Genomic DNA, 15,743 nt, shown 5'->3' with positions numbered 1-15,743 from the left:
AGCCCCTTGCATCACTTTTGCACCACCATTGCGTCACTTTTCATGATGCAGCGGCGGCCTAAACTATGTGCCATGTTGTGCAATATTTACAAAGTGGCGCAATCTAGGCAGATGGGTCACCTTGTAAACCCCTGTGCCACATTTTACCTGCATCCGGTATAATTTATGCAGGGCGGGTGTTCCCCCGCAAAAAAGCCTTGTAGAAGTGGCACAGTGAAATCTATCAGATTTCACTGTGCCACATCTAGGTCGCCACTGCGTCAAAACCTTATGCCTCATAGCAGGCTTAAGGGTGCTGCAGTGCAATGTGTATAGGCCTCCCCCATGCTTTGCTGGTGTTGCGTCATGCTTAGGACACAACTCCAGCAATGAGTGAGTTTTGTGCCAACAGATATGTCAGGATTCCTGACGCATTTGTCACTCCTTGCGACATGGACGGCTGTACAGTAAATATGGCGCATCCATGGTGTCGCAAGGAGGGCACAGTGAAAGGTGTAGCTTTGCATGTAAGTTTCTTTTCTAATAGCATATGAAATTGTATATTTTATAATTAATTATAATGCTTAGTTGTCTTTTTTTTATGTTTTGACATATGACTGACATTTGATATCCCCCAGGTTGGGTTGAGAAAGCAACATCTCTTTGATGATTCTCTGGACGATTCTTTTACAATCATAGCTCTTTGAGAGGGTGCCAGTTACAGACGGGGTACAGTGCCCTAACCCAGACTTAATGTAAGCTCATGGTGATGAACTTAGTTAGAAAGTTTATTATGAGATTTTAGTGTTTCATAAGTAGAACATCTAAATATTGAAGGTGCTGATTTTGGATTTGCCAGGCAACCTACCCGCCATCGGGGTTGTGAAGACATTATGTCCACCCTTCCTACTCCCTCCCCTGGCAGGACTTTACCCTCCATATTTAGAGATCAGTGTCAGCTCAGTGGAAATCTTTGTGCCTTCAGAGAACCTATGTCACGGAGGTTTCTTTGACACCACTAAGACTTTGGTGCATGGCTATCATCTTTCAGACAGCTGCTTTCTAAACGTTTTTGTTTTTCAAAAACAAAGTCCCAAAAACTGATGACCCCCACCCTGGAGGTGACAGACAGAAAAAAAAATCAGGCCTTTGGTTCTAAATAAGGCTTTACTCAATTGGCCGATGAGAGTAAGCATTTTGATGGAAATTGTCAGTCCTTCTGACAACAAATAGAGCTCACAGATTTTAATACCTTCTCAACTAGAGTTTTTGGGCTACTAACAAAATAAGTCACTGAATTTAATTGCTTTCCAACCTAGGACTGTCAAAGGAGAAATCAATTCCACAAATCGAAAGGTGAGACAAAAGATCACATTTTTAAAGAGTAGCAGTCATTGGCACACTTTTGAACAATTTCTTCTTCTTACAGGACAGTTTGGAAAGTCTAATCATAAAACTGGAAAAATTTGAATTTGAGTTAAATCTAGCCTAAGGATTGTAATGTTTTTTTTTTCGGGTCCATTAATCACCATGAAATTGATCATGGATGATGTATCTTGGAGTGAATATCAGGCTTCTATTGTTTATCAAAGTTACCAAATTTGGATTTAATGAAATCTGAGGTCAACCTTATATTTCCTGTTCATTTTTATTTATGGACAGATATGCTTGGCAGAAACCCCCAGAATACCCCTCCATCCATTCATTTATCTCTTTCCCCTTTGCATTCAATTCTTACTTGAGAGGTTGCAGCTGTGTTCCTCTTCTGATACCTTTTAACTTTTACACTCCCCTTACATTTAATCCTTAATAAATACCTGTTCCCTTTCTAATTTTTTGTATCCTATATTTTGTACTCATTTGTTTTTGCCCCAGGACATTTGTATTCTGAGGTATCTGACCTAAGAAAAGACACGGTAGAACACGTGTAACTTTGGGGGAAAAAAGAACCAACCCTAAGCCACCTTAACACTTATAATTAAATACAAAGATGTTTAGAACAAGTTAGATGGCTATGAAACATTTCAGTATATATATAAATAAGTTCAAAACTATTCATCTTACGTCGTCTTGTAGTCCTACGTTTCAGGCGGTAGGTTTCTTTTCCACTGCACAGGTTGTAGATAAAGGGGCCCAGTGGCTTCAAATCATTCACTTGCTCTGTGACGATCATCTCCTCTTGGATTACGTAGGTTTGTGGCAGATAGGTTCCTTTCTGCAGAGAAAGTGATATAGTAAAAAAAGTCTCAATTATAATGTGCAAATGTATGTATAAGTAATAAAAAAATAGCATACACATGGAAATCATTTTGTGGTTGCCAAAGGTAGTGCACTTATTAAAGGACATCAATTCCTAGCCGTCTGTGGGGAGGGCGGGTTGGTTGGAGGCTCCTACCCTACCACCATGATCTATATTAGCACTTGAGAGATCTGCTGCACGTGATGAGTGCGGCGCAGGTCTGGATTATGCTCTGGCCAAGACCATGCCTGTCTGCGCCCATCAGAGCCATGAAGAGGCTGAGTTGGGCAACCCATTTGGCTTTTCAATTCTACTTATAAATGCTGGTCATTATTTTGATTTATCATGGAGAAAAGTAAGGCAACCTCTATCCCAGTGGATTATTCCTCTAACAAGAAATGCTCTGCTTCCTCTTCCGAAGATATTTCAGTTGTGACTACTACACAAAAAACTGTTTCGTTGACTAACCCTTCTGTGGTTAATACATCTTTTTTCTGAGGAGGTAGAAAGTGTAATGTGTATGAGATCATAACTTATCTGAACAGCTTAGAGAGTCTATAGAGCACTTGCCCGTGATGAATGTACCTATGGTCTGCCCTCTTTGTGTACATCTTGTTAACCATGAAGTACCTATTTTAAGTTTTGTATACATTTTTGATTAGTATTGTCGCTGCCAAAAAAGCATTTGTCTGCTGAAACAAGAATATTGGAGATGACTAAATTCCTAGGACACATTAGTTTTACTCTCTGTTGCCCTAAACCTTGCACTGGTTAAAACTTAGAGATGCCCTCTTTTAAGTCGGATGATGAGCTGTTCTCTTTAAATACTGACATTATAAAAGTTCTTAATACACACACAACTAATCTGTGTGTGATTTCTAAGCTTATTGACCATGCAGCCCCAAATAGTAAAGTCAACAATGGTGTAAACTCCAGATAAGTTATGATTAATCTTCCTCCTTTAGCTACTCCCTTGAGTATGATTTTGGCCAACAAGCCCCATCTAAATAATGGGAAAACTGAGAGATATAATGAGCTTAAAAATAATACTGTGCTTTGGTCATACCAGCAGGTGAGGGTTTTTCTCCTATTATTCCCTTAAAATTAGATGTTCTTGACTTTGTTATGTGTGTAAATTGGGATGGTCCCTCAATAAATTAGGGTATCTGTGACTGTATTGTCATAAATCATAAAAATGCTTTCCTTATTCATTCTTTCCCTAAAACATTTGAGTGTTTGTGGCCCACAGGTAGCAATATAAGGATTGTTCCTTTGGGTTACGTCTACGAGCTCCAATTGCTGTCTTCGATTATCACCCCTCTGTATCTTCAGCAGTTTCAAATTCTGTTTATTAATGATTGATATCCACCTACAGCCGTTCTACTCCTTCGGGGCCTTCGGACAATGGTGACTGACTCTCTTGCTCAGATGGTTCTAATGAGCATAATTATGTAGCTTCCATGTGCACATATGTAATAGTGCACAAACGTTTGGTGATTTAACTCACCTTTTATGTGGGATTTAAATGTAATTTTCTCGAATATTGCAGCAATAGCATTGACATTTTCTAATGATTCTTAATGAAACTTTATAGGACATTTACATTTTTTGCCAGGAGGCATGGTCTATAGAAGAACATAATTTAGATGAATATGCCAGCTTTGTATTATCAGCTACTCCTTCTCTGTTTTTAACCACTGATTCCCCAATTGTTCCTTCTTTATTTAGTTTTAAACATATTTTATTGCATTTGTGAAGCATAATCATAATCGTTTGCCTACGACATCAATAGGTATGTTTACTTGACCAGTCAAACAATAGTGATTACCTATTCAAGGATATTGATACAGTAGGGAACCATGTACAGTATATGCAATCATGATATTATAAATTACCTAAAGATCAATGAAGGAGGAAGGAAACGGAACAGGAATGTAAGTACCCCATACCCCGTGAATTTGTTTGTCCTGTCAATTCCGCATCCACCAATCAGTCAATCTGATGTAAGAAGAGTGTAAGCAGTGGTGTAACGAAACTTGAGGGGGCTCTTCTGCAAAGTACATGCAGGGGCCACCCACACTCTGGACCCAGCCTGGAGCTCTCAGGTCAGGGACCTACCAGTGCCGGAGGGGGCCCCCGGAGCTCAGGGCCCCCCAACTGAAGGGGGTGTAGGGGCTTTTGTTATGCCACTGGGTGTAAGTGGTCCCAGCAAACAAGATGACAGATGAGTTAATGCACAATGCCGATGTCGGGTGTAAGGGGAGCATCAAGGGTAGAGATCTGCCTGGGTTTGTCTAAAACACGCACCCCAGGATCAGTCTGCGTCTTCCCCTTGAGCTTTGGATTTTTCCAGCATGGAGTCACACATCATAGCTATAGGTTGTTTGCGTAGTCCACAACATGCCTCCCTTCGTAATGCCATGCTCTCAGCAAAAACCCAGCACCAAACCTCTTCATGCCAGCTCTCCACTAGGGGCACAGTGGAGGACTTCCTGCGGAGAATTATCTGATGCTTGGTGAGGAGAAGCACCAAGTCCACGAAGCGAGATTCAGTCCTTGAGGACTTGAGTTAAGGACAGAGTCCCAAGAGACAATGATCCACCATGTCTCAGAGGGCTCTCCCCGTGAGGGACCTAAGTGAGTCCACTAAGTAAGAGAGCAATCTCAGACTAGAGAATACGGCTGAGGGGAAGATCCTGTGCAATTTAGCAGGTACAGGTATGCCCTATGTAACAGTAAGAACTGGATGAATTTGAAACGTGTTGCAGGGTTTTCTAAAAGGAAACTCCATTCCTTGTCATGGAGTAAGCGATCAAGTTCTGCTTGCCATTGGGCCCTCAGCAGGGCTAGTGAAATGTGTGAATGGGAGCACAAGTCTTTATAAAACCACTTAACTAAATGTATGTCAGTGCCCATCTCATGTACTGCCTGGACAAATGTGTGTGTGTCAGGTTTTGAATCTGTTGGGTACCAATGCTTTTGAATATATCATAAGATATGTGTAAGAAAGAGGGCACCTGGAAACTCATGTAATTGCATAAAGTCTAGGTGGGGAAGCAACAGGTCATCTTCTCAAAAGGTCGCCAATTGTGGTGATCCTCAATGCTTCCCATGGTGCCAGCCTTGTGGACGTGAGTGTAACTAACACTAATGGGGTATGCAGACCACATAGAAGGATGTTTGGGGTGTAAGGCATTATATCATGCATATAATAGAGTACATTCTTCCAGGATAATATTGAATTATGAAGGAGTAGAGGAAGTTTGGAGGGCATGTAACCCTAGGTAATAACAGTTTATGCAAGCAACCGGTGCGCAACATGAGTTGTGAATAGCCAATTTCCTGTAAATGTAACAATATGAGAGCTATTGCAATTGGGCTACGAAGCAATAGGATCTGAAGTCTGGGGCTCCTAGTATGCCACCCTCCGATGGCAGTTGTAGTTTATGGAGCATAGCGTGCTGACGACCAGTGCAAGAGATAAGGTCAAATAGGAGGGAGTCAAATGTCTTAAACATAGGTAAATTTACAAATTAATATAAAAGTTTTGGTAGCATTGCCATTTTTTAAAGGGACAAACAGCATGCTACGGAGAGGTGTAACATGACCCTGAATTTCCCCTGTGTGCGGAGCGACGAAATGGCCTCAAGTATATTCTGATCCAGTAGATCCATGGGTGATCTGTAGACCTGAATGCCTAAGTACCGGAATGTGCGGTGTGCAATCCGTTTGGTCTGTGCTCCTCTGGTTATTGTGTCTTGGAGCATATTGTTGCGTAATGACTTGGAGTCCAGATAGGTTTTCAAATATATGGAGTATGGGGGAGACCGCTGTGAGGACCATGCAAATGTTCCAAGTGTAAACAAGCATGTCATCTGCAAACAAGGAAACAGCATGAGATTGGGACCCTCAGGGAATGCTCCAGTCTGCTGCCTCCTGCCTGAGTTTCTGTGCCATGGCTTCCATTGTCAATAAAAATAATAGGGGTGACAATGGAAATCCCTGCTGTGCACCTTGGGATATTGGATATTGTGCGGAGATCTGTGTGCCTGTTTTGGCTCTCGCTGTAGGAGTGGCATAAAGTACTTTAATCCAATTAATGAAGGCAGAAGGGATGATGAATTTTTGCAAACCCGAAAACATATATTCTCAGTCCAAGGAATCAAAGGCCTGTTGGAGGTCTAGTGAGAGGCAGCAGGCGTTAGGAAATGGATCATGTGCTGTTTCCATCACCTGATATAAGCGTCTGATGTTTAGAGAGTTGGTCTGGTGGGGGACAAAGCCACACTTGTCAATGTGGACCAGGTCAGGGAGCAAAGGTAGAAACCTTTGGGCCAGCACTTTACTGAGGATTTTATACTCAGGGGTCAAAAGAGAAAGCGGCCATTATGAGGTAAGATCTTCTGAAGCCAGGCTGTGCTTAAGCAGGGAAGTGACTAGGTCTTGTTTGGTAGTCGGAGGAAATGTCCCTGCTTCCAGGGATGCCACATATAATTTCTCCAGAAGTAGGACCAACCAGAAGGTAAAGGTAGAGAAAAATTCAATGGGAAACCAATCTGTGACTGGTGTTTTTTTGTGTACCATCTCCTTGATTGCTTGGTGCCGTTCATCTGGTGTGAAGGGGGCCTCCAGGATCGCGTGTGATATTGGTGAGATCTGGGGGAGTCTTGAATTACACAGGAGAGTGTCCCTCTCTGAGGACGGTGGAGTGCACCTAGCCCTATAGAGCTCAGTATAATAAGAGCGGAAGGCTTTATTAATCTCAACTTGTGTGGGCCAATGTATTGCAGATGATGTTGTGATGGATAGAATCAGAGTAGGGAACTTAGGCAGCTGTATCACTCAGGCAAGTAACATCCCAGCCCTGTCACCCTGGAGTGAATCCTCTGTATGTATGAGTTAAAGTCTATAAGTCTCAGATGCTTCAATACCTCAGCATGATGCATCCTAGTGTCCTGTAGGTCACCCAGGCATGTGGGGTCGTGTGCTGACTCTTGTTCAAGGAGTACTAGATATGCTTCTGTGTGTTGCAACTCACGGAGAATGGAGCGTCTAAAACCTGTTGAAGTAACTATGGACACTCCCATTATCACAACCTTAAATGCCTCCCATTCTATGAATGGTGTGGAGGTTGTGCCCTTGTTGTCATAAAAATAGGTGTCTACTGCAGTACCCAGGGTGTCCCTAAAGACCACATCCTCAAGTAGTGTTGGTTGCATGCGCCATGTGGGTATACATGTGGCACCCTGCCCAATGTCATGACAATCTGTAGTGGGCTGTGATCTGAAAAAGTCTTTCCCAAGTAGGTTGTGCTAGAGAACTTTTCAAATATATTTGATGAACAAAGGATATGATCCAAGCGTACATGCAGGAGATGTTGGGGAAACGAAGGAGAATTTGTGCATGCCTCCATTGTGTTCTCTCCATGTATCTATTAGGGACCAATTTGACACACAACTAGAAAGGGCCTTAGCTTTCTTGGTGACTCAAGTATTCAGCAAAAGGGATGTGAACTGTCACGGTTAACGTCCAAGACCGCATTAAAATCACTGCCTATCAGTCAAGGTTGATGTGACCATTCTGCTAGAATTGAGGATATACATTGTAGAAATACATCTTGCTCAGTGTTTGGAGCATATATGTTACCTAGGAATATCAATTGCCCATCCAGTGACCAGCAGACAAAGAAATTGCACCCACTGGTATTCATTTTAGTGGCCTGTGCTTCAAAAGGGATCCGCGCCTTCAACCAGACAGCTGTCCCACAGGCGAAACCTGAATACATAGTGGCAAATAATTGACCCTGCCGTTTAGTTAGCAGTTTAATGGCCTCAGGGGCGATAAGGTGGGCCTCCTGTAGGGTAAACTATGTTTACCTTCCGGCGATGGAGCTGCGCTAGAATTCTGTGTCATTTACGAATTGACCCCATGCACCTTGACATTCTAAGTATGTAACTTGTAGTGTTGTACTACAGTAGTCATATTAACATTTCACAACCAACCAGATCTGTGGGGTGCCTGCTTGTCTGCATATGTGTATGGTAGACATAGGAACAAACACAGAAATAATAGGTAACATTTCCCCAAAACCAGGTCCAACGAAAACACTTGTTTGACTAAGATAAAACTAACAACCAAGTAAAACAAAGTAATACATTGTGGAAATGCTTGAAGAGGGGGTGAATACCAGCACTTTGTGGGGCAAACGAGTGCCGGGTACAGTAGGTGTAAGAGCCCCTTGCATGCACCACAGGGTTGTGGGTTATCAATACCTATAGGGAAACCAGCCGTAGTGTAACAGTACAAAAGTAAAATCCTAAAACCAAGGGTGCAAGCAATATGCATAATACCAACAATAAATCCTAGTAATGTAGAAACTATGCAGTTTACGGTCCTTGCATTACACCTCAATGGAGACAGTCCTTTGGAGAATAGACAGAAGGCATAAGAAGCATATCACAATCAGTGCCCTCCCCATAATCAGGAAGGGGAAGCAAAGAATGGGGAAAGGGCGAAAAGAGGGAAGGGGCGAGAAGAGTAAGAGGGGAGACAACTGTGGAAAATTAGAGAGGGGGAAGGATCACAGAGTGAGACTTATCTGGACCAGCCACCACAAGTGGCAGTGGGGACAACATGGTAGTCCAGTCTCAACATGCATCAGTTCACTATATCTGGGGTTTATGGTGTCACAGTTGGGAAAATTGCCATGCTTGTGTTTGAGTCGGAGTCCAAGTCTGCCCTCACTGATGAGCTGGAGGAAGGCTGCCGATATTGTATTCCTATTGATGACATAGTCACCGGGACAGTCCTCTTGCCTTCCAGGGCCTGGTGTGGGAAGGTGATGGCCTAGAAGCTGCCTATTGGGTTCGTCTGTTCACTGAGGATGTTCTTGTGCCTTTCTCTATGGTCACTCCTATGGAGGAAGGGCACTGTGCTTTAGTATAGTACTGTTTTAGCCAGTCCCACACAGCATCTGGAGAATCAAAGAATAGCGAGCATTGGTCATGTATTACTTTCAGGCATGCCAGGAACATTAAGGCATATGTAAGCCGCTAAGCGCACAGCTGTCACTTGACCGCTAAAAAGGATGTACAGCATTGCTGTACCTTCAGTGTCTAATGCAGAAATAGTTACAACAGCGAAGTGCCTCTCAGACCATGGATCAATGAATAAATTATCAGTGAAGAGCTCCAAACATTTTCTCCACTTATGTAAAGTTAATGAACTTGGATTGCTTATAAAATCTTGATGAAAATATTGCTAGTGATTCCCTATCTTTCATTGATGCGTGCAACTCACGTTTTTTTAACATAATCATTACTCGTAAAGCAGGTAAGTTGACTGTGTCAAACATTTATCTTTAAATGAAACAACGGAATAAAACAATAACATACCTAACTACGTTTTGGACCTAATCGATTCATTAATCGAGACAAAACACAAATGAGCTTCTCACAGCAAAATTTGTTGATGCATTCTACACAGTGGACATACTAAACAATACATAAATTGTGACAAAAAGACATCCTATAAATAGATATGTCCAATTGGACTTCTGTATCACTTATTCTGCGTGGTTACTTGTGTGTGCCATAATATATTCCAAAGTCGGGACCTTTCTGCTTTTTGTCCTCGATCTTGTACAATGTGGTGTCCTAGATGAGGTCAGAGTGAAGATATAAATGTTCTAGACTAAGCTATCTTAATTATGCCTAGATATTTGTTGCTTTTACGCAATATTTCAATATAATGACTCTTGGCCTCAGAAGATGTGTGCCATCGCGTTTCGAGCTTCGTGGTTGGACTAGAGGAACTATTTTGATAGAAGGTCTTCCTCAGGGCTAGGGGAACTTGTGTAGGACACTTATAGGTTCCTAATCGTGTAAGCGGAACCACCGCTTGGATGGAACTGTGTCCATGTTGGAGGTTGGGGGTCAGGTGTCTTCACATGTAATCGGTCCTTTTGCCTTTGGCCTTTGGTTTTTAGGTTACCTTGTTTCGGGTTAGTTCACAACTCTTTTTTTCGACTCCAGCCGGGTTGGGACTGGCGGCTACGGTAATCGATGTGACGGTCCTGACCCAGCTGGACCCAGCACTTGCAATCTGTTGGAAACGCCCACTCCCACTCCGCAGGGTGGTGGTGGACTCCCCGAACACACTGTGGTAGCTTGGCTCGAGTGGTCAGGAAACAGGCGCAGTGCTAAGCATACAATATACCCATACAATAACCATGCGTGCATCCGTTCCAAAAACGACTCTACACCGTAAAAAATTATGAAAATATTCTTTCTTTATCTTTTTCTCTTAGTTGCTGATTGGAAAAATAAATAGGTCAATCACAATATACAAGTTTCAATTAGTGCAGGTCAAATAAATATTGGCTGTTTGATGAAATAAATAGGGGTGATCATAAATAACAGGGCATAAATACAAGTGCAATATATACAGACAATTAAATACTTTGAGGCAATAAATACTGTACCAATAAATATTGTACACCAACAAGTCCTGTGGACCTATAAATATAGTGCAGCAATAAATAGATAAAAATCCAATAAATACAGTACCCCCAATAAATAATTAAAAGTATACAGCAACCCTCATATAATCAGATGACACTTCAATTCTTATGGGCTGATTTGGCCCAGGCACAGCTTGTAGGGTTGTGGAAGGCTTGAGGGGGGCTACTCCCTGGCTGGGACAAGGCTGAGGCCTAATCTGAGGTAGATCAAAGGGGGGGAATACCAGTGCCCTGGCTTTCTCTCTCCACACAACCTCTCTAGGTTAGTCCCAGTTCACCCCTTGCACAGTCAGGTTGGTTTCAGCACCTCCCTAGCCCCTTAGAGCAGTCTCTCAGGTCTCCACAGGGCCTTAGGCGCCCTCTACTCCACTTACTGCCCTTTCTCTGATGCTCCGACGCCGCTGGAGTCGTGTCGATGCCGTGAGGCGGTTCCGGTTCGATCTCGGCGGCCTCGGCACAATGTCAGTTCTTTGACGACGCCGGTAGGCGGTTCCGGTCCGATGTCGGCGGCCTCGGTTCGATCTCGACCTCCGATTCGACGGCGTCGGGCAGTCTCTACTCGATGTCGACTTCGGGCGGCTCCGGTCCGATGGCGCTCTCGGCTTCGATGACGTCAGCCGGCCTGGCCTCGATGTCGACTTCCGGCGACTCCGGGGTGCGATCCTCACCCCCGACCTCCGGTGCTCCTCCTCTCAGGTTCCGGGCGACTCCGGAGTGCGATCCTCACTCCCGACCTCCGGTACACTTCACCTCGGTCTCCGACGACTCCGGAGGGCGGACTTCACTCCTCCGATGACGCCGCTCACTCGACCTCGGTTGACTTCCTCCTCGACCTCTGGTATTCCTCACGACCTCCGTCGGCGCCCTCTTACGACCTCAGGCGGCTCCGGGTACGACGTCTGCTTCTTCAGTCAGCGCCGCTTCTCCACCTCGGGCTCCAGGTCTCAGGCTACTCGACGCCGGACTCCAGGGAAACCAGTTTCCAGGTCAGGATCTTGCTGCTTTCTGTTTCTAAGGCCTGTTCCTGCTGTCCAGGTCCTTAGGATGAGTTTTTCTGGCTTCTTCCCACACAGGGCTACAGGCTGGGATCCATCAGTAGGGACTAGTATCAAGGGTGGGTTTATGGACCCCACTCCAGGCACAAGTTTCCACCCCTGCTGCTTCACTCCTTCCTCCTTCACTGTTGTGCTGCTCTCCCTTCACCAGTCAGGTGCCAACTGCCAGCTCCAACTGCCAACACTCTGTCTTAACCTCCCAACATTCTAAACCGCCTCCAACTGTCACAGAGTTCTGGAATGTTCTGGAAGGTGCTGGTAGGTTCCAGTGGATGCTGGTGATGTCACAGGTGGCCACCATTTTGTGCTCCAGGCCCTCAGACAGAAGTTTCAGGGTTAGCTAAAATGGCTCCCTGAATCTGTAGCAACACGAAAAAGTCTGGTGGTTCCCAAAAAGGAAAAATTCAAACAGGGTTTGAGGCAAAAGTGGGACAAAATAAATAATGATGAGGAGGGACCACCCAAAGGGCTGACAGGTCTAACACAATCCAATTATTTTACAAGTATCTGTGTGTCTATCAATAACTTACTGTAGGCTAATCATGGTCATGCACTTTCTAAATTATATAGGTGGTCTAATAATTCCTCTCTTGTGCAAATAAGATTCAGACAAGTTTTAAGCAATGGTCCGAAAAACAGCGAGGAGATAGTTCAATGCAGACTTTATCATAAGGAAAAATTAAATAAGGGAGAAAGATTGGAATGCTTTTTAAAAAGGTATTAAAACATTATTTCCATTTTTGAAAAGATATGTATTCCTTTTTTTTCTAAACCCCTCAATTTTTTCTTAGATTTGACCAGTAGTCGTAAATCTTCATTATGCACAGCTTATGCCATGACAAACTAAACCCATATCCAATATACACACTTACCACCTGCGATAAATACAGTAATTAAAATCCGACTAAAAGAGAGAAGTACACGTTTTCCCATTACATCAAAAATTAATATTCAGTTTTAAAAAAATGGACGAAAGTAACATGGGTTCTCCCCTCTCTAACTATTTGACCTGACCATTTACAGAATGCACTGTGTTCAAGACTGAAAATCCTTCTGTCATCTGCACCATGCTTGTCGAAGAAAAGATGCAACCTTGTAACAAATAAAGGGATCAATTGTCATGTATCATATGTTGTGAGCATCAACACTTTTAGATATTTGGTAATGACTAAACATGCTTTGTTTGCCCTAAGTTGGCAGGGTATGCCCAGACGTGGGTCCCTTGCTCACTCTGCCACTGGATTCAAGCTAGCCTGGCTGATGATGGGTGTTACCCCAAAACCGGTCCCAGGATGCTGGTTTCCAGTCCAGGGTAGACCTGGCTTGGCAGTTCGGGCTGGACTGTTCCCATGAGGCACAGAGTCAAGACTGATTTGCATATAGCTGGTTCTGAACTGGGATGGCGAAGTGAGTTAAAGAACGATGATGGATTCAACCCAGATCTGTGACTGGGGGTGAGTGACTGAAAAGTTTCAATGCTCTGTCCATCATCTCCTTGTATTTGCTTTGTTCGCCCAAAGTTGGCAGAGTATGCACAGACATGGGTCCCTTGCTCACTTTGCCACTGGATTCAAGCCAGCCTGGCTGATGAGGAGTGTTACCCCGAAACCAGTCCCAAGATGCTTGTTTCCGGTCCAGGGAAGACCTGACTTGACAGTTCAGGCTGGACTGTTCCCATGAGGCACAGGGTCAAGACTCATTTGCATATAGCTGGGTCTGAACTGCGGTGGCAAAGTGAGCTAAAGAACGATGATGGATTCAACACAGATCTGTGACTGGGGGTGAGTGTTTGAAATGTTTTAGTGCTCCATCCATCATCTCCTTGTGTTTGCTTTAAAAAGAGGAGTCAGACACTTTTTCTGGTGCCCTAATGTTTGGTGCAAAACACTGAAAAGCACATAACCAAAGTTCCAATCACATCAACCAGTATTCTGCGAAGCCTTGTCCTATCTTTCTTGATCTTCTTTGGTCATAAAAGTACCTAGTTGAAACTTAAATAAGCTGCAATAATGGGCTCGAATGGGTGGTTTTAATAATTTCTATAGTTTGCAGAACCCAACAATTCTCCTTCAGTGATACTGCTGAATTCCATTCAAGAAGGGCCTGGCTAGGCCATTATGACCTCTGAAAGTGATTATCATGTATTTACAACTGCAACCTGGAAGCATGACCCATAATATTATTGTGTTTTCCTACTCTGAAGTTAGGTTGGCAATTATTAGGGTCCTGATGCTAAAGGGCCTAGTCCTGATGGAGTACCCTTGGATCTTTTCAAGAATAATGTAGACCTGTGGGCCTCAATCATCACCAGAGTTCTAAACAAAGCTAGTAGCTCCACTATTACTCTGTCCTAGTTTTGATCTGTTCACATTCCTGTTTTCTAAGAGGCAAAAAAAAACATCCTCATAGTTATCGACCTAATTTGTTAACTAAATCTGGGGTAAAGGTCCCTTGCTGTATTATTATGGAGAGAATACTAGCTTGGGCTGAGGATAAAAACATTTCTCTCATCTTCAGTATGGGTTTAGGAAGGGTCTTGAGACAGTGGTGCCGGGCTTAAATCTCCAATTCCTCATTGATAAATATACAATCTTCGAAAAGGGTTCCTTACGCTTAGTTTTTATGCAGCGGAGTTCAGCCTTTGACCAAATTTATATGCCAAAACTCTGGCTCCTACTTATAGACATGGAAGTAGGCTCGGCATTGTGACTTTTCTTTTTTTACAACATTTACATCTTGATATGTCTGCGAGGGTGTGTTATGGTGTCAAAGGAGAGTGTACTGAATCTTAGAAACTGATGAAGGGTGTCTGTCAGGGCTGGTTAATAGCTCCAATCTTGTTTATTTTAGATATAAATGACTTAGGTCCTGAATTACTCTGTCATAAACATGACAGCTATTACCAGTGCCATAGTATGTAATGCACTTACAATAAGGTGAATGGGATCTCTGTCACATTTGTGACAGAGTGACCCATCCACCAAACTCCAAATCAGGCCCTTGGAATATTTTTAGAATATGTTTTGTGGATAAGGACTAAAGCAGTCCCCAAATGGCTTCAAGATCTATCCCCAGGCCACTCTATGCTGCTGAGGCGGCATTAATGCCATATGGCTAATGACCTTAGGAAACTTGTTGACCGCTTTGCATTTTTTATGGATGGGCATGACTTACGTACCAATTATGCAAGATCTTTTACTAAGTCTCAAAGATGCTCAATTTAAGATCATGTTTTCAACAAGGTTCAAGCCTTTTCATACTTGAAGGGTAATGATTAAGCAGTGTTATGCAAACTAAATTACGAAGAAAGATGATGAGACCATTGAGCAGCATTATTCAAATATATTTCTTTCATAACACTGACCAATGGTCCCATCATGTTTCTTCAAGGAGAATCATTGGCAGAAGCTTTCAGTTTTGCTACTAGACTGGGCAAGAAAACATTACCTTGCTTGCTGACCTTGTATAAGAGTGTACCTCCTCCAGAAGCAGGGGTCAAGGGGAACAGATTATATCAGCGATTGTTAGCTGTAACATTGAGCTTTTCACATGTTTCGTGCCATGAAGATTTCGGTCTCCTTTGCCTCAAAGACAGAAATCAGCTCTCTTCTCTTTTAGTCATGGATTTCAATCTGGCTTGATTCTTGTGCACACTTAAATAGACAGAGAATTAAGGATTGCCTAGAAATGGATTTTCATCTTAATTCTAGATGGTTGTGGTACGTGAAACATATATGAACCAATTTGGGCATACCAGACCTCTTTGTAAATCCTGACACCATTTCTAAACAAGATAACATTTGGGCCAGTAATATATTTCGTGAACTCAGAAGCCTCAAAAGAGAAAAACGTGAGTTATCTAAATCCTCCGTTAAATCTTTTCTTATGTTGAAAACAATGGAATTAACGGAGACAGTATCTTTATTATGGCCTTAATACATTGGATCAT

General features: G+C 43.1%; 1 protein-coding gene across 1 annotated transcript in view; it reads right to left on the bottom strand.

Annotated features, from left to right (window-relative positions):
- ITM2C (integral membrane protein 2C) overlaps nt 1–15,743 on the bottom strand; it is a 288,035-nt gene that overhangs the window by 53,421 nt on the left and 218,871 nt on the right. The window contains exon 5 of the mRNA XM_085635007.1: nt 2,044–2,194. Within this exon, the coding sequence (XP_085491133.1) occupies nt 2,044–2,194 (151 nt within the window). The remainder of the gene's footprint in view (nt 1–2,043; nt 2,195–15,743) is intronic.

Source organism: Triturus cristatus, chromosome 11 (assembly GCF_964204655.1).
Source record: "Triturus cristatus chromosome 11, aTriCri1.1, whole genome shotgun sequence".
Taxonomy (NCBI): domain Eukaryota; kingdom Metazoa; phylum Chordata; class Amphibia; order Caudata; family Salamandridae; genus Triturus; species Triturus cristatus.
Note: the sequence above shows the minus strand (reverse complement) of the source record. Positions and strands in the feature narration are given on the sequence as shown.